This window comes from Typopeltis vanoorti, chromosome 4 (assembly GCF_054136105.1).
Source record: "Typopeltis vanoorti isolate ZY-2024b chromosome 4, IOZ_Tvanoo_1.0, whole genome shotgun sequence".
Lineage (NCBI taxonomy): Eukaryota > Metazoa > Arthropoda > Arachnida > Uropygi > Thelyphonidae > Typopeltis > Typopeltis vanoorti.
Window position 1 is genome coordinate 119,884,904 of NC_143552.1, and position 23,266 is coordinate 119,908,169.

A 23,266-nucleotide genomic window follows, 5' to 3' on the forward strand; every position below is an offset into this window, starting at 1 on the left:
TTCTTACTGTGGATTCCTGTAGATTGAACTTCTTTGCTAGCTCACAAATTTTCATTCCGCCTTCAAAATCCTTAATAATGTTGAGTTTTGTTTGCAAAGTCAATGTTTTTCTTTTTTTGCTAGCTGTAGAAGAATTGGACTTGCTTCTTTTGGACGATATCATTATTTTTTATGTGATAAAATATTTATCAAGAACATAACATTAAACAATTGCAAGGTTTGTAGACTATAAAAATCATGTATGAATGGAGACCGCGTGAAACATGTCAGTGCTTGTTCACAGCATGTGCGACACTGGTGAATGCGGCAGGCGCCGGATTGATACGACTAGTGGTGAGGCATGAAGCGGGACGGGAATACGTACATATAAGAAACCACGTAACTCCGGATTTGCATAAGTCAGGGTATGGCTGTATCAGTATATTATATAATTGTCAGCAATTCATACAATATTCCAGTTCCATGAAGTAAATATCTCTGTAATGGAGTTTAGTACAGGTAGGATCAAATGTATATTTATAATATCATTTACACCCTCTGTCCAAAAAGAAACTGAACTTTTCGAAAATAGAAGAAACTAGTGGCACCACCTGCTGTATCTTTTTTGTTGTTGAAAGCAGCAACCTTCATTAGTGTTGTGTCAACTGTTTATGACATTTGTTTCATTAGAAGCCGAGTTATAATGCCAAGAGTGATAGTGTGTTTTGACGAACGGTCAGAAAATGAGTTTCAAACAGAGCTGTGACTGACTTTTGTGTTAAACTTGGCAAAAGTTTTACCGAAATGCATCAAATGCTTCAAAAACATACGTTAATGAATGCTTATCCTGTACTCAAGTTTACGAGTGGTTTAAGAGATTCCAAAGTGGTCGTGAGACGCTTGAGGATGACAAAAGGTCGGGCCGTCTAAAAACTGGAATGAGCGAAGTTAACATCCAAAAAGTGCATGATTTCATCAAAGAAAACCCGAAATCGTCAATCTTCAACCAATCGTGAGATAGATTGAAGATGAATTGGGGATTCTAAATTCAACTGTGCACAACATTTTGACTAAGAGTTCAGGCCTTCATAAATTGAATTTGCGATTTGTTCCCCGCAAGTTGACCGACGACCAAAAAATGTATTGAAATGACCACTGCAAGGACCTCATTAAAACTGCACGAAAGGCCTCAAACTTCCTTGAAACGATCGTTAATGGTGACAAAACATTGTGTTTCGAGTATGAGCCTGAAACCAAGTGCCAGAGTGCTGAGTGGAGACCACCAGAAGAGGGTATCCGGGAAAAAAAAAAAAAAAGTCGCTTGGAGAAGTCAAAAGTAAAGACAATGCTGATTTGTTTCTACGATTCTAAGGGCATTATCCACAAAGAATTCATTCCACCTGGCCAAACGATCAATGGCGAGTTTTATCTTGAAGTGATTGATGGTGAGAATTCGTCACATACAGCATGAATATTGTGATGCAGGCAGCTGGTTACTTTTGCATGATAATGCACCAATCTCATCATTCGAACATTGTGAGATAGTTTTGAGCAAAAACCAAGTTTGTGTGTTGGATCACTCACTGTATTCACCTGATTTAGCACCCTGTGACTTCTTTCTTTTCCCCCGACTTCATTTGCTAATGAAAGGAAAGTGATATGGCACCATTGAAAACGTTCAAGTGGCAGTAACCACGACCCTCAACAGTATCCCAAAAACTGATATAAAAAACTCATTTAATGAATTAATTGACTGTGGCAAACACTATATCGAAGCTGAGGGAGAGTATATTGATTGAAATAAATGATTTGAATAATTATAATTGGCCTGTGTTTTATTTTCTATCAAAAGTTCGATTTCTCTTTGAACAGAGGGAGTATATATTATTTATGGTAAGTTCCAGTTAGTGTATGACTCTTTTTTTTTTTAATGTGAATCCCAGCCACAAAAAGTTCTAAACCTACATTAGTATACTGTGAGTGTACTAATGTTAGATGACATTATTCTCTTGGTGGATATTTCAGGCAATGAAATATCCACCACCTAAGGACACATTCATAAATATCCATGTCCGTAGTGGGATTTGAACCCACAGTCTGATGGAACAATTGCCCTTCTTGTCCCTTCCTCCAAGTTTACAACAGGTCAAAAAATGTTATTTTCAGGCCTGCACAGAGTCACAGGTGTCATTATTTCACCTTACATTTATTCAATACTGTGCATTTACTGTTGGATTCTAATTATGTAGAAAATAGAATAAATGTTATTTGATTCAGAATCCAACATGATTTTCCATCACAGAGGCCGCGTTGTAAATATTATTTATTGTAAATAACGTAAATGCAATTTGATATCATATAACTACCTTAATTATATCAATTATTTAATTATTTAATCAAAGAAATGTGTTAATGGTAAATAGATTCTGTATTAATTATTATTAAGCTATTTTATTTATTGTTATGTCAATATTATAAGAACTTGTATTTATAATTTAACTACGCACTTATTGAAATGCAAACATTCTATTTATTCTTTTTTGTGAAAGTTTAACGTTATGTAATAACTGAATGTAGTTGTATAGCCTAATGTAACATTCGCGAGAATGTTTACGTTTATCGGTTGTCATAGAGACGCGTGAAATAAACGAGCGCGAGTGAAGGGAGCGTGGGCAAAATAAGAAGAGAAAATATATACGTAGTAGGGGAGTCGGAACGGAATTTTGGAACTAAAAGGTAGCAAGGGGATAAACTAGAGAAGTAGAAGTAAATAAAAGGTTCTTAAGGGTACGGTACGGAATTGTACGGAGTTTAACTAGTTGATGAGTGATAAACAAGAATAATTAATGTACCCTATAGTTGTTGTCTGGAGTTATAAAGTGCGATTAATAATGTTTTAGTTATAACCTTGGAGAATTCTTATAAATGTGTTTCGCAAGTGTAATAAATATAATTTGAAAGTGTGCTCACAAAATATTGGAAGTACTGAAGATTATTTCTGGTAAGGACAGTCATATTAATTTATTTCGGTGTATGAAGATTTAAGTATTAGTTCCGTTGGGCTGTTTCTAACAATAACTGTAGCATATCATCGAGGCTGAGAGTTGAAAATATAATTACATTGAAATGATATCTACCGTGGTTAGTGCCTGTTATGAGTTAATCATAGAGCGTAGCAGAGAGATACATGGAAACTGATTAAATAAGAAATTTTATTGTAATAAATTGAGTAAGGAAACTTTGTGATTCTGAAACTGTGAATTTGTATGTGAAAGTTTGGAAGATTGAATTAATATGAATGACTTGACCTGATGTACTAACTTGACCGAGTTGTCATATTTAGAATTGGAATTCATGTATTTGTTATATAACCATATATTAAATGTTTTGTTTGTTAATTTAAATATTGTGTTTGCCTGAATTTCTTTTTACTGCACCGTTCACAAAATTCGAATCTAGCGGGAATCCCAGAAAGAAAATAAATACTTCGGCCTGAATGAATGAAGAGACTGCTAACTAACTTTGAATTGATCGTACTATTTCATATAGACTTATCTAAGGATAGAGTGGCGCAGTATAATAGAAATTTCTCTACCCTTGGATTAGTGATCAATTTACAATTAGTTGTGTTTTTTTTTATGAAAGTGACTTTTAGCAAGATGGCGGATTCGAACGTTAAGAGAAACACGTCACGACACACTATTCCTCTATGGACATGCAATTCACCCATCCATTCTATGTAATTTAAAGGGCTGATCACTGGTTCTACTTTTTACTTCTATCCTGAAAAATCTTGAAAGTTTTTTACATGGGCTTTTTTTGTAATTATGAGTAAGTTATTATTTAATTAATGTTTATTTCAAAGGACAGTGTTTGCAGGCAAAATATCAAATATAGAAGAAAAAATATACAAGGAATACACTTACCAGGTCGAATACAATGAATATGATTACAAACCCTAGAAAATCGACAATTTTCAAAGGAACAATGTTCATGCTTCATAAACTTTTTAAAGCCATCTTTATTAAGCTGCTCATCTTTTATGTGATAAGATTTATGTTTTTCTGCAATGAAAATAAAATGCTTTAAAAATGCAATACTATATACTGCAACAAAGAGAGTATTAAAATCTTATTACTATATACACTATCTACTAATAATTGTCTGGACACTTTAGCAATTTACTGTTGATACCAGCAGGTGAACCCTAATATTGAGTATGTCCACCTTTGGCTTTGATTACCTCCTGCACCCTTTAAGGGAGGCTTTTCACCAATGTGCAACAGACATCAGGTGGAATTTGTCTCTATTGAGGACGTGCTGCTCAATACCTCAATCGCTGCTGACTGTAGCCATTTTTTGCGTGCTACCCGTTTTAACACCCTCCTGTCCCTCAGTCATTTTTGGTGACCACCCTGGATGTTTTTCTGCACTAGTGACACCAGAATGTCTCCATTTGTTGATCACATCGCAAAGCATTAATTTTGGATGCTCCAGTTGGGCGGCAATGCCACCAATGTGACAGCCCATGATGAGCCTTTCTTGAAGTCACTGAGTTCATGTGATGTTGCCATACCACCTGTATTCAACTGCTGCAATGAAATACTGCTTCCTACTATCTATACATCAGTTTTTATGTTATTAATAAATCTGGAATGTTTCATAACTTCAAATAACAGGAGTGTCCAGACAATTATTGACAGATGGTGTACTTCACAATAACATATAGTTCATAAATCCTTATTGAATATACCATTATAAATGATTCTTAAAAATTTCAACTAGCATACTTTTCATATATTAATTACTATTTGCTGATTATTTTCACTTTAAAATGTAAAAGATAAACACACTTTTCAAAATCAGGTATAAATTTACAAGATCCATCCAGTTATGTTTTTCCTTGTGTATATATATATTTATCCACAAAAATACTCAATAATAGTTAATTCATGTTGATTCCTAGCATTTCATATTATCCAAATATTATAATGAAGGAAAAAGTTGAGGAGTATGATAGCAAATCAATTAATGTTTAAGTTAGGTAAGTTGCATTATAGGTTATTAATTTGTGGCAGATAGATTGAAAAGGATGAGGTACCTAGACATATATAAGTCTAGAGAATGGTTTGCTATGTATGTTCACTAATGTGTCAGAATAATCAGGAACAAAGGAGAAATATTCATAGTAGTGCATCTCTATTTTGGAAAAAAAACAAAACAAAAAAACTGATGTTTGTAAGACAGATGATGAATGAAAATATTCTTATTGAGAGAAAATATGAAGGATACAGAATTTTCAAGGAATAGAGAGAGAGAGAGAGAGAGAGAGAGAAGGGTGGATGGAGATACTGCTAATGATTCTTAATTCCATGTACGTAAAACAAAAAGAGTATACATAATATTAGAAAAAATTATTCATTTGCCTAAAGAAATTATTAATTTGAAATCCTACTGCATCACTCCCCATTGTACATCATGATCATGATCATCAGAGACCTCCAGGGAGTCAACAACTCATTGAGGAAAAGTCATACATCACCTACATGATATGTCATACCTTCTCTTAAACTCATTCACACTAGATTCACTCGCTACTTTAACAGGTAAACAGACTGCTCAGTGAGAGAAAAATATAGCTCTCCTCCCTTTCTTAACTGCACCCAAGCACTCAACTTCTATGGATGCCGCTTGTCTTCTTCCTACTATATATATATATATATATATCACCTACTTTATATGATATGATAGAGGTCTAAAAAATTTTATTAACTGGTATCTTACAACACTCTTCTAGAAGTTTACAGACCTCTATAATTTCATCCCTCTTTCTCCTATTTACCAGTTTCTGCAATCTACATACTACTCTCAATCTGTCCTCACAATTTACATTCCATAATAGAGAGATATTATTATTATTATTATTATGAATCAGGTCTCCATGGAGTCAAAAGACTCATCATGGGAGGTCCTTCCTAGTAAACACAGTCTATCATACCACTCCTATATATTATTATTATTATTATTATTATTATTAAACAAGACCTCATGGAGTCAAAGACTCATCTAGGAGGTCCTTTTATCTCACACACATCTCATCATACCGGGTCTTAAACACATTCAAACTCCTTGCAGACACCACACTCTCAGGCAAGGCATTCCAATCATTCACAACTCTGCACGAAAAAAAACCTGCCTCTCACTCCCCTACTCACACCCTCTTTATACAGTTTCCAGGTATGACCTCTGGTTCTCCCCTGATCTCCCACTATTCTCTGTAGAACTTCTCCACCATTGATCCTATAACAACCCCTTACCAACTTGTAGGTCTCTATCATATCTCCCCTCTTCCTTCTCTCCACTAGACTCTGCAAATTACATCTTTTCAATCTTTCCTCATACTCGACATTCCAGAGGTCAGAAACTACCTTAGTCAGTCGCCTTTGGACCCTTTCCAACATCTCTTCATCCTTCTGAAAACCAGGTGACCAAATCTGGGCACAATAGTCCATGTGTGGCCTAATCAAAGCCTTATACAATGGAACAAGAATCTCCCTACTTCTACACGTCAGTGTCCTCCTCATCATTCCCAGAAGTCTTTGTGTTGTCTTCACAATTTTGGCGATGTGTCCTCTAAATTTTAGATCCTTATCCACTATCACTCCCAGATCTCTTATTTCCTCTACTTCCAACAATATATTCTCACCAAGCATAAATTCTGCATCCCATCTTTGTTTTCCAAATTTTAAAACCTTACATTTTGCAACATTGAACTCACATCCCCATTTGCTTGCCCAATCACTCAATTTATTCAAGTCTTCTTGCAAGGCCACAACATCTTCACTACTCTTTATGGTTCGTCCCAACTTTGCATCATCTGCAAACAAGTGAATATCTCCATCCAAATCTTCGCCAATATAATTAATATACAAGTTAAATAGTAATGGCCCTAAAACAGATCCCTAAGGCACTCCACTAGTGACTTTCCTTTTCCTGGATATTGCACCCCCATACACAACTTGTTGATACCTATCAGATAGCCAGTCTCCAATCCAATGCACTAATCTAATATCCAACCCCATCTGCTCTAGTTTGACTGTCAACTTATCATGAGGTACTCTATCAAAAGCTTTTGCAAAATCCAAGTATATTACTGTGTATCCTTCTCCTCTGTCCAAGGAAGCAGTCACTTTATTGTAATAAGTAAGTAGATTACTAAAACACACCTCCCTTTAGCAAATCCATGCTGTCCATCAAAGATTATACCATTGTTGTCAACCCAACTCTGGATCCTAGTTCTCACAAGCTTCTCCAACAACTTAACCACAACACCTGACACACAGATAGGCCTATAGTTTGATGCTTAAGTTCGATCACCTCCTTTATGAAGTGGCACAATCTTGCCCTCCTTCCACTCTTTAGGGACTTGACCAAGTGCAAGACTCGTAGTAAAAAAATATGTCAAGGCAGGTGTCAACTCTCTGGCACATTCCTTCAGAATATGCGGTGATATATTATCAAGTCCCACAGCCTTATTTACATCTAGTTTACTCAACTCCCCAAACACCTCTTGCTCACTTACAGTCAGTCTCTCCTCCCCATCATCAACTGCTCTTAATCTCTCCATGAAGTCACATTCACAAGATTGAAAGATCTTTATGAACTGCTCATTAAGTATCTCCACCACACATTCTGCAACAGCTGTCTTTATACCATTTCCTCCAATCAATGTCATCCTTCCATAATCATTCTTTCTTTTGCTGGCTACATATTGAAAGAACTCCCTAGGATTCTTTTTAGCTTCATTAGCTAACTGCTGTTCATACCTCTCTTTAGCTACTCTCACCAACCAAGTCACTCTCCTTGCCTGGTCTTTGTAGAACTCATGGAATTGGTTACTTCCACTTCTCTTATGCTGCCTCCACAATGCCCTTTTTCTCTGTATTGCATGCTTAATCTCTTTATTCATCCATCTCACACCTAACTTATTTAACCTTCTCACCCGTGGTATACATTTAGACATTGCATCCCACTAAATATTTTTTGAAAATCCCCCAAGCTGCATTGATCTCTTTTCCAGCTAACTCCTCATTCCATGCTACACCTGCAAGCTGTCTCCTGAGCTCTTCATAATCACTCCCCTTGTAGTTCCACATATACCCTTTTTTCACAGGGGTCCTTGCACTGCTGGCAACCACCCAAGTAATCACCTCATGGTCACTTTCACCAATTGGTGGATGATTTGATACCTCATTGATAATTACATCCTCCGATGAGATGACCAAATCCAAGACCCTTAATCCTCTTGTGCCCTCTGTTACATACTGTCTGAGGTAGTTATCCCTCAAAAACTGAAGAAACTCATTTTCTTTACTTCCAGTTGCTATCTCTTCATTCCAGTCTATATTGCCATAATTAAAATCACCCATAATGATCACCCTTTTCTTATTTGCTTGGCTTATTTGACTATACATTTCACTATCACCACCATCCACATTACCAGGTCTATAACAACATCCCACCAAGTATTTGATTCTATTCACCTCTATCTCACACCATACTGCCTCAAAACCACTGGCCCCATTTCCCTCTTGCATCTCTACCTTGTATGGGCATAACTCTTTCTCTATCATCAATAGCACTCCCCCTCCCTTTTTACCCCTTCTATCCTCACGAAACACATCATACCTTTCCATCTCTATTCCTGTTAGGATGTCATCCTCATCTAACCATGTCTCACTTATTCCGACAATCTCTGGATGCACAGACGCAATTAGTGCAACCATTTCATCCGCCTTGTTTCTTATACTTCTAGCATTGGTATACAAACACAACAACTCATTTCTGGATCTACAGCTAGTTCCACTGATACCACTCACTCGATGTGATCTCTCCATGCTGGACTGGGGCCATTTCCCTTTCTGCTTCTTCATTTTAGAACCCTTTGCAATTCCATCTGTTTCCTTTTGATCCCTGATCATCCCATTACTTTCCTGCCTACACATTCTTTCACCTATAAAAAATTTAAAAGTAATTTACCAAACTGCCTAAAAAGAAAGATCTACAACCAGTGTGTACTCCCAACAATGATTTATGGTAGTGAAACCTGGAGTGTTACTAAAAAAAACATATAGAGAACAATAAAGACACATGGAATGAGCCATTTTAGGAATAACCCAAAATAAAAATAAAAATACTTGGATAAGGAAGCAAACAAAGGTAATGGATATTGCATTAGTAATAAAAGGCAAGAAATGGTATTTGGTAGGATATGTCTTACTAATGTCTGACAACAGATAGACAAAGAGAACAACAGAATGGACACTAAGTAATCGGAAACAAGGCAGACCAGTGGTAAAAAAACAACTGCTGCAAAGGATACAGTTGAGATATTAAATAAGCAGTTCATAAAGGCATTTCATCCTTATGAATGTAACAGTATGCAGAGTTTGAGAATATTGGAAGGAGAGACTGACTATGAGTGAACAAGAAGTATATATGGCATTGAGTAAACTTGATGTTAATAAGGCTGTGGAATTTGATATATCACCATGTATATTGACAGATTATGCTGCGGAGTTGACATCTGCCTGGGCATACTTCAAGACAAGGAGTGGTCTTGATTGTTGCATTCACTGAATGCTTGCCTATGGTTTGGCATCTATTGATGTGGTCTTTGTAGGGACTGTGTCAGTGGATGATTTTCTCTGGTGAGCCTGTCAATGAGTAGAACCACCACTGAGTATCATTTGAGTGATTGAGATATAATGAGTTAAATGATCCTTTAGATCACTCATTGAGGTTGAGTGATCTGGGAGAAGAGAGACTATCCCCATTGTTTTTGGAGAAGGACTGTCTGTACTTAAACAACTTTTCCATGTATATAGATTCAGCCAAAGTAGTCTCAATCACTGCATGCCATTGGATGCTGGCCTATGGTACAGTTTCTACTTATTTATTTATTTCGTATCCAAACACAAGTGGTACAGTAGTAAGTAAGTGGTACAACATTATTTACAACAAATTAGGATACATTACAAATGAGAACAGCTTAAATTTGGTAGGTGAATTACACAGGGACTAATAAGTAAAATATGAGGAAAAAGAGAAACTATACATAAGTTATATACATAAATATGGTGAGATGTTCCTCCAGTATCTTGTGCAATCAACTGCTCTTTCTGTGCAGGATATAAGGTCCACTTTTGTGCAAGGTGATTGAAGAAGAGGACAAGAAAGAAGGTGTTTCATGGACTGGGTCATCCCACACTCACAATTATCTGGTCCAGTGAGGTAGCCTCATTTGATGAGGTTTTATTTGCAGTGTCCTGTTGTTCGAAGTCTGTTGAAGCTTTTCCAAGTATTCCAGTCCAAGTGGGCACCAGGTGGAAGATGTTTGGCTGTTGGAATACCAGTATTATTCTCCGGTTATAGCGCAAGCCATTGTAAGTCTTGCCTCTGGAGGGTTTTTAAGTGGTTCAACAGTTGCTTCGTCAGCTGAGAATGCAGATCTTCGAATTGAAGGGGGGGGGTGCAATACCAGCCAAGTTATATAAAGTCTCTTAGTGGTGTTGGTTTCAGGCATCCTGTAATTAAGCAGCAGCTTTCATTCAATGCTGGGTCAAGTTTTTCAGCATGGCAGGATCTGGACCATACTGTGCAGGCATATTCAGCAGAAGAATAGCAAAAGGGGCCAAGGAGAAGATCTCAGTGTGCTAGGGTCTGCACCCCCCCCATTTGGAGGAGGTAAGCTTTCTTAGTATATTGTTTCTTGCATTCACTTTTGACTTTGTTTTTTCTATGTGTGTTTTATATGAAAGAGTGCAATCGAGAGTCACACCGAGGTAGATTGGTTTCCAGGAATGTTCTATATTTGAGCCTTCCCAAGAAATCTGTAGCTTCCTGTTGGCTTCCTTATTGTTAAAGTGGAAAAGGCCAGTTTGGATTTTCAAGAGGTTTGGTTTTAATTGATTACTGCTATAATATGTAGTTAGACTATTTAAGGCAAGTGATAGAGTAGTTTCAATGAACTTGAAATTTTTTGATTGAGTAGCTATGGCAAGGCCATGAGCATAGATCAAAACTTCTAGTTCCTCGAAAGATGGGGAGATCATTGACATAGATGTTGAAAAGTAATGGTGATAACACACTTCCCTGGGGGAGGCAATTTTTTTGGAGATGCCAATGGCTCTTCCTACTCCCCCCCCCCCCCAGGTCCACAAAAAAAAAGCATCTGTTTTCCCAAGAGCGATTGGATCAGGAGGGCAAGGTGATAGTCTCTAGTTATTCTGTATATTTTATTTCTGAGTGTGAGATGGTTTATGAGTACTTCCCAAACTTTTGGATGTAAAGGCCCCTTTGGAAAAATTAAAATATTTCACGGCCCATCTAAAAAAAAATTCGTAATACAGACATATATTATTATAGTATTTATTGTATTTATATTCAATACAAAACATATACAGTGAATATTGCAAAAATGAAATGCAAATATTACATTTTTAGCATCTTACAGATAGATATATTGTTATTGTACATTTATAGTACAAGCACACGATTAGTAATAAACAAAGTAAGAATTAAAAAAATAAAATAAGTTTAATAACAATTTAATGTGATGAATGTGTTTCAATACTGCTATACAAAAAGTCAATATCAGGTGAAATATTTGAAACTGCAATTCTTAGATTTCTTTCCAATGCTTCCATTGATAAGTAGGACCTGTGTTTATTTTTAATTATCAATAATGACGAAAATGCTGTTTCAAAAAGGTATGTAGATGCGAAAGGAATTAACATATTTAAGGCTGTGTTTGCTAATGAAGGAAATTCTTTTTGTCATCGAATCCAAAATTCAGATAAATCACTGTTAATAACATCTGATTCGAGGGTTGAATCTGCTCTCATATCAATTCGTTCTTCTTAGGATGACCATGGAAGATTCCTAAATTGCTAACTTTATCCATCTCAGGGTTAAATTTTTAACGTAGAATAGATCAAATAACAATGCCATGTACCGATACGGTCATACCACAGACTAACAAGATGAAATTAGTGAATTACATGAAGAAGGGAATCCCGGCATTTATAGTTCTCATGCATGTGATCTGTGCTATCAGAGCAGTCACCCTGCACCCCAAGCGTATTTCTTTCCTGTGTATTGCATGCACCTTGTGTACACTAGCAATCAAACATTAATTTAAAGCACAAAAAACTTGGTCATTTTAAATGAGTGCAAGATTTTGCATTTGTAAGCTCTTTTGTGCTTCTTATCAATACCTTTGAAATGAAAAGTATATGAATAAGCATACATTTACTAATATTCATTAAGCGCCGAAATACGCAGGAAGCAGAATTTGTGAACCAACACCAATGGGTAGTTTTTTCCATTAAAATATAAAAAATAACAAAAAAGAAATAATAAAAATTAAATACGTTTCTTTTAAGATATAAAAAATATCTACTTAGTCTTAAAACATTTTAAATTTGTTTTCATTATTTCATGGCCCCCCCCTCAACAAAACTAACGGCTCCCAAGGGAGTCGCAGGCCACAGTTGGGGGAAGCGCCGGTTTATGGTATCATATGCTGCAGTTAGGTCTACAAAGACTGCTCCTGTGGCATAGCTTCTACTGATGTGGCTTTATCAGATTCTTTAGTGGATGGCCTGCTGTGGGAGATGAGTGGTTCTGGCTGGCGGCTTTTGTTGTGGTTAATGCTTAGCTTAGTGGTGGGTTTTTGACTGCCAATGGTGTAGCTGAGGCTTCTGCAGATTTTTCTCTAGTGGATCCACTGCTGAGTTTAATGGAATATAATGAGTTATAAGATCCTCTGGGTTACGCATAGGTTAGAGTGATCTGAGGGATTGCCTAGTTTCTGGAGAGGACTCTTTACTTATAGAAAGGTCAAAATTAATCTGGGTAGTGGCCCTTCACATAATAGATAGCATCATACACACCCAAAAGAATGTGTGTTTTGCATTATGGGATACTAAGAACAATTAATATGATGTCATTAGTTTCTATATACAAGTAGCCTAGTTGTGAAGAAATTTCACATGCAAAATTTTGCTTACAGTTGGATAAAGGATTAAACAAGAATATATTTTCTTGTTATTTTTAACTGAATCCATCTGCAACTCTTTAATATTGAGTACACAGCCAATTTTTGTATATTTATTATTATTTTTTATTTGCCTCCTACCTACCAAAGATTGTAAACCTATTATAGTAGTACACTAGTACCATGAATGAGCTAAAGATTTTTTTTTAAATTTTATTTTAAAAATTTAAAAAAAAAAATTTTAATAAAATTTTTTTGTATTTTTATTTATTTTTTTCACATAATTATCCCCTAATTATCTCACAGTTAATTTATCCCCTTCAAATCCTGATGACCAGGATTTGAAGGGGATAAATTAACTGTGGAAAGGCTACAGAGGCGGATAACAAAGATGGTTTCAGGACTGTACAATGTTAGTTACGAGGATTGACTGAGGGAATGTGGACTGCAGAGTTTGGTGGATAGAAGAAGGGAAAGTGATGTGATCGAGACTTTTAAACTGTTGAGAAGCAGTAACAGGGTGGACACTGGGGAGTTCTTTCACTGAGGAGGAAGGAGCGATGACAAGGGGACCATCCCTGGAAGTTACAGAAGGAAGCTGTGAGCAAGAGGGTGAGGAGTGGTTTCTTTGCATGGAGGGTGGTTGAACTGTGGAATGCATTGGCTGATAGAGTGGTAAGAGAAGGAACAGTCAATGAGTTCAAGGAGTGGTATGATAGACTTTGTATTTCCTAAGAAGGACCTCCCAGGATGAGTATCTTGACTCCATGGAGGCCTGAATAATAATAATAATAATTCAGAAACCCTGCTCTAGAGATCAAACATAGAACTTTTTGAAGCCGCCTCAGGTCTCCAACAAGCAGGGTGGTAGTCTCACACTGGTAATCAGAGATGAAATTCATCTCCCACCTAAATACAATAACGAACATCCATACCCATGGCAGGATTCAAACTTGCAACCTGTTTGAGGATAAGTATGCTAAGCACTAGGCCAAAAAATTGCCCATTCAGTCCTCTAGCCTGATATCTAAATCATACACTGCAACTTATTTGTGCTCTTTCTGGCACAATCGCATCAACAGTATTCTCAGCTCCCAAAAAAAAGACTTGGTGTTCTATAGTATTCATGACACCACTTCTTTACCTTACATCTCCTAACTACATAAATTACCAAATCTGCCCACCCTTAGGATATTCTCACATTTGGAGCACTGCACCAAAACCTTCTCTAAAAATGCTAGATGCTATTCAAAACATGGCAGTGGCTGAATAGCCCCCTCCCCCCCCTCATGGATTCACTCCAGTCACTCTCTCATATAGACACTAAATCAGCAATATACCATTTTCATATGTATTTTATTCGGCAACTGAAATGACCACCAACATTCTCCACTTTCCTCTAATTATGTAAAAAAATTGAATAATCTTTCATTCTGTCTACCTTTTTTCTTTGAAACAACCTTCCTCATACCATTTCCTCAGTGATCTATGACTTCCAGTTTTCTTTCTCCATAACCACTTCTATACACATGGCAGTTTTGTGGGTTTGATTACCTCTGATATGTGAGGTGTTACGTATATATTATTATTATTATTATTATTATTTAGGCCTCCAAGGAGTCAAAAGACTCATCGTAGGAGGTCCTTCCTAGGAAACCCAAGTCTATCAAGACTCAAAGTGGGAGATCCCTCCTAGGAAACACAAAGTATATCTTACACACTCCTTAAACTCATTGATTGTTCTCGCTCTCACCACTCTATGAGGCAATGCATTCCACGGTTCAACCACCCTCCAGCAAAGAAACCACTCCTCACCCTCTTGCTCACAGTTTCCTTTCATAACTTCCAGGGATGGCTGCCGAAAGAACTCCCCAGTGTCAACCCTGTAACCACCTCTCAACAGTTTAAAAGTCTCAATCATATCACCTCTCCTTCTTCTATCCACCAAACTCTGCAGTCCACATTCCCTTAGCCGATCCTCATAACTAACATTGTACAGTCCTGAACCCATCTTTGTTGGGGACCAAATCTGAGAACAATAGTCTAAGCGTGGTCTGATCAGGGTCTTATACAATGGAATGATAACTCTTTTATCTCTGCAGGTCAGCATCCTTCTCATTATTGTAGCAATCCTTTGTGTTACCTTCACCACCTTTGCAATATGTCCCTTGAATTTCAGGTTTCTATCAATCATCAACCCCAGATCTCTTGTCTCCCCTACTTCCTCCAGTACTTCTCCTCCAATAGAGTATGCAGAGCCCCATCGATGTGTCCAAACCTCAAGATATTACATTTTGCTGCATTAAACCGACACCCCATTCATTTGCCCATCTGTCTAGCTTATTCAAATCCTCTTGCATGACAACTACTTGCACTATTACTAATAACCCTTCTCAGCTTCACATCATCCGCAAACAACTGAACATCCCCCCCTGTAATCCACTGACAATGTCATTGATATAAAGGTTAAACAATATAGGTCCCAGTACTGAGCCCTGTGGGATCCCACTTGTAACCCTCTGCCTCTTTAAAACTGCCCCACCATACACAACTCTCTGATACCGATAGGTATCAGAGAGTTGTGTATGGTGGAACTTATACAACGGAATGATAAGTTGTCAAATGAATTCAGCCAATCCTGAATTCATTTGACCAATCTGACATTCAAACCCATGTGCTGCAACTTAAATATCAGCTTATCATGTGGCACCCTGTCAAATGCCTTTGCTAAATCCAAGAAAATGGCAGTATATGCCTTTCCCTCATCTACTGCTCTTGTAACTTTATTATAAAAGGCTAGCATATTACTATAACAAGAGCACCCCCCCCCTCACAAATCCATGTTGACTCTCACAGATAACATTACCCTCATCTGCCCAATGTTGTATACGGTCCCTAACTAATTTCTCCAAGATCTTAACAACTACTGATGACACACAAACTGGCCTATAATTAGACACTTCCAGTCTGCTACAGCCTTTATGCAATGGCACTATCTTACCTTCCTTCCATTTCCTGGCACCTTTCCTGTAACCAGACTTTCATATATATATATATATATAATTCACATAAGTGACATGTGAGTTGGAAATTTATGAATAACAAAAAAACAATAAAATAAATGAAAGACATGAAAAAACACTGGACTATGAATTAAATTTCAATGAAAGAGTTGAAGTGATTATCTGCAGTTTTTATTTACTAAACAAACAAGTAATGAAAAGTTAAAATCTGTTATTATATTATTATTAAATATGTTCCTTCAGTTTTATAATAAAATTTTTTCCACATGATAACTTAATCTAAACTATGTAATTCATATGATAATCTAATCTAAATCTATTTTTCTTACCCATGTCTGCTTTGTTCTTGAAGGTGAAACTACAACCAATCCTACGGCAGTGAAAGTGTGTAGTTCTCTGTCCAAAAAATGCGCACGAGGCCATTGCACAATCTTCTGTTGCTCTAAATCTCTGGAATCCTTCCTGTATGATTGCTGAATCTTTTCTGTGATAATTAGCATGCATTTGAACATCTGAAGTGCTTATGTACACCTTATCGCAGCCATCCTTAAAGAATTGAAATCATGATAATAATTAAAATAGTCATTACGGATTTATGAAGAAAAAAAATTATACTAAATTTCTGTTAATAAAGAAATTTTATTAAGTAATTAAAATTATTTGTTTACTTCTTTACATTCACACAGAATTCAAAAGAGAAGAGTGGAGCTGAAGAGTGAGTAGGAAGAAATAAGCAAATGTTACATTAAGCAACAGGTGAACAAAAAATTTTTAAGAAAATTAATTTAGATAATTCTAATATATTTTGAAGTGTTGAATCCAAATTTGCAATTCAAATTCTATCATATAAGAATTTTTTAAAAAAAATATTTATGCTTTACATTGGTTTTTGGAAGATTTTGAGATGAATTATTCAGTAATAATAATAAAATCAGATTAATTTTACAAGTCAAGCAGTGATAATGTGTAGTTCACTTTTTTATCTTGGTCTCCTGACTTCACATCTAAAGCAATGAAAATATTCAGTCATTGTGTTATTACTGCTTAACACTTGTAAATAAGCTACAGTATGTTCATACATTTAGTCTACACTTATTTTACAGTCTCTGACTTTTAAATGTGACACAGATTAATAAATTCAAGAAATGATATTCACAGACAATATATGAGTGCAAGTGACAGACTGAGTTTGTGTCATAGTCATCCTTGATGTAAGAGAAGATTCAAGATCGATTTGTTTTCAAATTACCACTTAAGAGCACAAGCCTTAAGAATCATAACAACTAGAAAATGGAAATTAAGTGACAATCATTTAAAATTTTATGTTAAGGAAATATTTATTGCCTTCATGAAAAGATTTAATATGCAAATTTAAAATGCAAATCCCACAATGATTCCATGAAAATATTTCATGGAATTATGAAATATTTTCATGGAATCATGAATATAGCATATATTAATCTAGATGTCAAAAAAAAAAAAAAAATTGCTCAAGCACTGCACCAGCATGCCATTAACTAAGTGCAAGATTTCCAATCAAGTGTATTTGTTAGAATGTGCATTTTAGATCTCACTAAAGTAAAACTAGAAGCCAGGAAATCATTCAGAAATAGTTTTGAAGGTTTCTGGATAAAAATAAAGGGAAAATTATAAAGAACTAGCTGATCAACTTAACAAGAGTCTACTGCCACATATGTGAGCACACTGTATGTCCATAAACACCATTACAAAATGGTGTTTATTATTCTACTTTTGAGAGAAACTTGTAACATGAAATTAAGAATTATCTACATGTTAGCACAAGAAAAGTATATTTAATATACTGCTATTTCAGTTTGAAAATAACGAACTATCATCAGTGGCTTGACAGAAAACAGTTTTTTACAAGGTAGAATACAAATGTAACATCATGTAGCTCGTTCTAATTTGAATGATCAATTGTTTATATTCTACCTTGTAAAAAATTGTTTTCTGTCAAGCCGCAGATGATAGTTTGTTATTTTCAAACTGAAATATCTGGTAGTATATTAAATATACTTTTCTTGTGCTAACATGTAGATAATTCTGGTGTTTGTATATGTGTGGTATGCGAGAATAACCAAAAAGTGTAGAATCTAGTCTCTCAAGTGACAAAATTGAATGGGGGTAGTCAATTCAGGATGTAATGGTGGCTGAGACTTAAGGCAGGGCTCCAGAAATGCCACTTATGAAGGGGGGGGGCTGAAAAGTTCTGATAAATATCTAGAACAAAAATGATATTAAAGCAACTGATATAATCACAAGAAAGAACACATCTTAAAACCATTTAACCCCCATGTTTCATCAAAGTGTAATAATTTGTTCTTTTTCTTTTAGGATATATACAAGAAAAGTTGCTTTAATATCATTATTGTTCTAGGTGTTGTAGGCAGGGCTCCAGAAATGCCGCTTATGAAGGGAGGGTGGCTAAAAAGTTCTGATAAATACCTAGAACAAAAATGATATTAAAGCAACTGATATAATCACAAGAAAGAACACATCTTAAAACCATTTAACCTGCATGTTTCATCAAATTGTAATAATTTATTCTTTTTTTTTTAGGATATATAAGAAAAGTTGCTTTAATATAATTATTGTTCTAGGTGTTTATCAGAACTTTTCAGCTGCCCCCCCCCCCTCGTAAATCTATTGGTCACAAAATTTTTTACTCGCCATGTGTGTGTGTGTGTGTGATTGCCATCATTTTCATTTCAGCAACAAAGAGAACATTTTTAAAATTAAATTAAATTTAAAATTAAAACCAGCCAAACTCAAATGATGAGTAATAATCTGAAAGATCTGCCATGTCCCTCTCTCTCTCTTTAATTCTGCCATTAGTTCAATAACAACAGTTATTGAACTGGTATAAAAACAGTTTTTATCCCAGCATGTTACATGCTATCTCTGTTTCACTGTCTGCTAACCAATTATTAATTTTCAGTGACAAGAAGAACTTGTTCATTTCATTCTCTCATCTATCAACATACAATGCAGTTTAGTTTTGGAGAGGAATTAGGTAAACAAATGTTTCTTCCAATTTTTATCTCTGCCGCTCATATAATGGAAGAGTTTTCCTCATCTGAAATATCTGTAGCTCCCCTGGGGAGAGGTGATTTATTACAGTGGTGGCTATGACTTGTCCAAAAATAATTCAGTACTCATCAAAATTCAAATTTTAAAATTCAATACTTCATTACTTCACTGTCCACACAACTAAATATGGTTCTCTGAGTTTTATTTTGCATGCATAAATTAAGTTCATAAAATTGATGAATTATGGATGAATTAAATTACAAAAGTGTGAATCTGACAAAAAAAAGCTTATTTTTAATTCAAAAAGACATTTTTATTAACAGAAAATTGTACTATATTATTATTTAATTATTTAACATTCATATTTTAGTATTTTAAAAAGTTAAATATAGATTTTATTAATATAATTAATGGCTATTTTAGCCTATTTTATACTTTTTGTTTTATACATTTTATACTTTTTGCATTCATTACACAAACATTGACTTTTTAAAACAGATAAATTCCAAATAAATCAGAGCTCACATCTCCAAAATTAAAAATGTGAATAACATTATATTAAAAAATAATACGCAAGCATAAATTTACTGAATCTTAATTTACCTTATTAAGCACATACTTAAAATTACTATTTCTGATGACTCACTTTTAAGCAATGATAATGAGTTTGCTTCCGGTTATGAGAACAGCTGGAAAATTTATCTGAACAGTCATCCATTGGACTATAACGCATAAAACCATGCTGAAGAGATTCATCTCGTTTTTTATGCCATTTGAAGTGGCGAATCATTTCTTCCTTTTTTACAAATACCTAAAATTTAAAAACAAATTAGAATGCCCAAAACAAGTCAGTTTATAAAAATGATTTTAACTGTAATATGTAAATTAAAAATAACCAGTATAGTATTACTGTTATTATTATCTAAACATCACCATGGAGTCTGAAGAATCATTGTGGAAGTTTGCCTACACTAACCATGATTTTCACAATGCCTATCATACCTCTCTTAAATACATTCACTATCAAAGTGTTCACAACTATCTCTATCAAACAATTCCGCTCATTTACCCTCTCCAAGCCAATAAAATCTAGTTCTTAGATCCTTGCTAATCAAATTCTTCAACAACTTCCAGGATTAACCCCTTATTCTTTCCCTTCTTATTATGTACTGAAAATTTTTTCTACATGTATCCTATAAATTTTATTATTACTGGTATACCTTGGTCATAGTACACATTAAGTTCCAGACTATTGTCGTATAGCGAATTGTATCGTGTAGCGAATCATTGCCTTTTTCTTTCACTTGTAGATGGATGCACGTAATGGCTTAATAATGTTTATAAGCAGTCATATATGCATAAATAATGCAAACAAAGCATTTATTTACATCAGATATGCAAATAATAAATTTAGAATAATTTTTGCAAATTAAAACATTATTCTGAATAGCTTGGCTTAAGGGAACACACCAAGCACTTTGGTCACCAATCTATGCCATTCAAAGTTTTTCCATTTTGGCAATGAGATTGTCACATTTATGGATAACTGTAGCATTAACTAGTATAGCACTTTACACTCACTAAGAACTTGTATCTTTGAGTTTGTGCAATTCCCCATATACTTCTTGTTCACTCACAATCAGTCTCCCCCCTTCCAACCTTCTATTGCTCTTAAACTATGCATGATGTCACATTCACAAGGATGAAATACCTTTATGAAATGCTCATTTAAAATCTTAACTATATCCTCCACAGTAGTTATCCTTCTTATACTTTCTTCAACCAATGTCATTCTTCCATAATCATTTGTTTTTCTGCTGGCAACATATCAAAAGAACTCCCTAGGATTTTTTTTTTTTTTTTTTTACTTTATTAGCTAACCATTGAGCATATACTGGAAAAATAGAAGAAAGTTGTGCTTATTATAAAACAAAGATGTTTGAATATAATTATTATTATTATATGAGACCTCCAGGGAGTCAAGGACTCATAGAGGGAGGCTATAAATCAACCAAACCAGCTGTCATACCTTTCCTTAAATTCATTCATACTAGATGCACTCACTACCCCTAAAGGCAAACTATTCCACTCACTCACTAATGAATATCATTTGTGCATGAGATTTGTGCATATCATATCATACATAATGAATGCCATTTGTGCATGGGAAGTGGTTAACGATTATTTGAGTGAAGCAGAATCGAGTACATACCAAGGGTTAGGAGGATAAACCAAGTAGGGATTAAGTGGATGACTAACAATATAAATCAGGATCTGCAAAAAAAAAAGAAAGTATTTTGAAAGGAATATAAACAAGGTGAATAGAATGCCCATGATCAGTATAGAGCACAACAAGAAGGGTAACTAGTACAGTAAATAAAGTTAAATTCGATTTCAAGAGAAAATTGGCTAAGTGGGCCAAAGTAAATCCAAAAGAGTGTTTTCACTACATAGAAATTAAGAGAAAGAATGATTACGGAAAGATAACTTTACTCAGTGCTGATGGCAGACCCTTGCATAGTGTACACTATGCAAGGGTACACATCCAGATGGTGACTTTGCAATTATTGAGGTAACAGAGACTGATGTGAGCATTGAGATAAATGAACTGGAGGTACTCAGTACATTGAAAATTATCAATGTGAATATAGCAGTGGGCCTGGAGTATCTCAGCTCATTTGCTATGAGAATGTGCAAGTGAATTGGTAGTATCTCTGATGAAGTTGTTTAATCTAAGTCTCAGCTCAAGATTCCAAAGGAGTGGAAAGAGGATAAGATAGTTCCATCATATAAAAGTGGCTCCAAGAGACAGAAGTAACAAATCACAGTACAATTAGTATCTCTGGAGTGTGGTTAAAGTATTGGAAAAGTTGGTTAAAAGTAAAATTCAGGAATGGGTGGATAGGAATACGATACACTATAGGGTGCAGCATGGTTCTGTAAAAGGTAGATCCTGCCTGAGTAATTTATTCACATTTTATAATAAAGTGACAGCAGAATTGGATAAAGAAAATGGCTACATCATGATACCGGACTTTATTATTATTATTATTATTCAGGCCTCCCATGGAGTCAAAAGACTCATCGTGGGAGGTCCTTCCTAAGAAACACAAAGTCTATCAAGACTCAGCGAGGGGAGGTCCCCCAAGTCTATCATACCACTCCTTGAACTCATTGACCATTCTCGCTCTCACCACTCCATCAGGCAATGCATTCCATGGTTCAACCACCCTCCATGCAAAGAAACCACTCCTCACCCTCTTGCTCACAGTTTCCTTTCGTAACTTCCAAGGATGGCCTCTTGTCACCTTTGCAAAAACATTTGACAGAATACCATATGGAAACTATTATATAAGACATAAGTTGGACAAATGGAAATGAATATGAGGTTGGCGGCTGATAGACAGACATCAGAGGGTTTGTGTATAGTGGAATCAAAATGAATGAGCGTGACTAGTGGAGTGCTCCAGGGCTCTGGAGCACTCCACTAGTCCAATACTAGGACCACTACTACTCTTTAATTTGAACATTAATGATATAGCAGAAGATTTGAAGGGGGTATTCAGTTGTTTGCTGATGATGGAAAGCTAGGGAGGGCAATATTGATAAACGTGATGTAAATATCTTACAGGATAATTTAAATAAATTGGCAATATGGACAAATGACAATGGTTGTCAATTCAATGGGATGAAAAGATTACACTTTGTATCATATCTATGGTACTAGTTTATAGAAATTGATGAGCTAGGGATCTGGGGATGATGGTTGATAGAGATTTGAAATTCAGAGGACATATTTTGTTGAGAGGTAGTTACAAGGTTGACACTGGGGAGTTCTTTCACTTGGTGGAACAGCAGGAAGAAGTGATGACAAGGTGCCATCTCTGGAAGTGATAAAAGGAAGCTGTGAGCAAGTGGGTGAGAAGTGGTTTCTTTGCATGCATTGCCTTATAGAGTGGTGAGAGCAAGAACAATCAATGAGTTCAAGGAGTGGTATGACAGACTTCGTGTTTCCTAGGAAGGACCTCCCATGATGAGTCATTTGACGGAAGCCTGAATAATAATAATAATAATAATAATCATTTTTTCAATCCAAAGTGCAGAACCTTACATTTTGCAAAATTACGCTGACAACCATTATGCTTTGCCCACA

At 35.5% G+C, this 23,266-nt stretch overlaps 1 protein-coding gene across 1 annotated transcript in view; it reads right to left on the reverse strand.

Annotated features, from left to right (window-relative positions):
* The window catches only part of LOC150107643 (zinc finger protein castor homolog 1-like), a 252,159-nt gene that overhangs the window by 81,392 nt on the left and 147,501 nt on the right, over nucleotides 1–23,266 (reverse strand). Inside the window, exons 7-9 of the mRNA XM_090392151.1 lie at nucleotides 19,760–19,924; nucleotides 16,392–16,608; nucleotides 3,906–4,043 (exon numbers count right to left, since the gene is read on the reverse strand). Coding sequence (XP_090248277.1) covers nucleotides 3,906–4,043; nucleotides 16,392–16,608; nucleotides 19,760–19,924 — 520 coding nt within the window. The remainder of the gene's footprint in view (nucleotides 1–3,905; nucleotides 4,044–16,391; nucleotides 16,609–19,759; nucleotides 19,925–23,266) is intronic.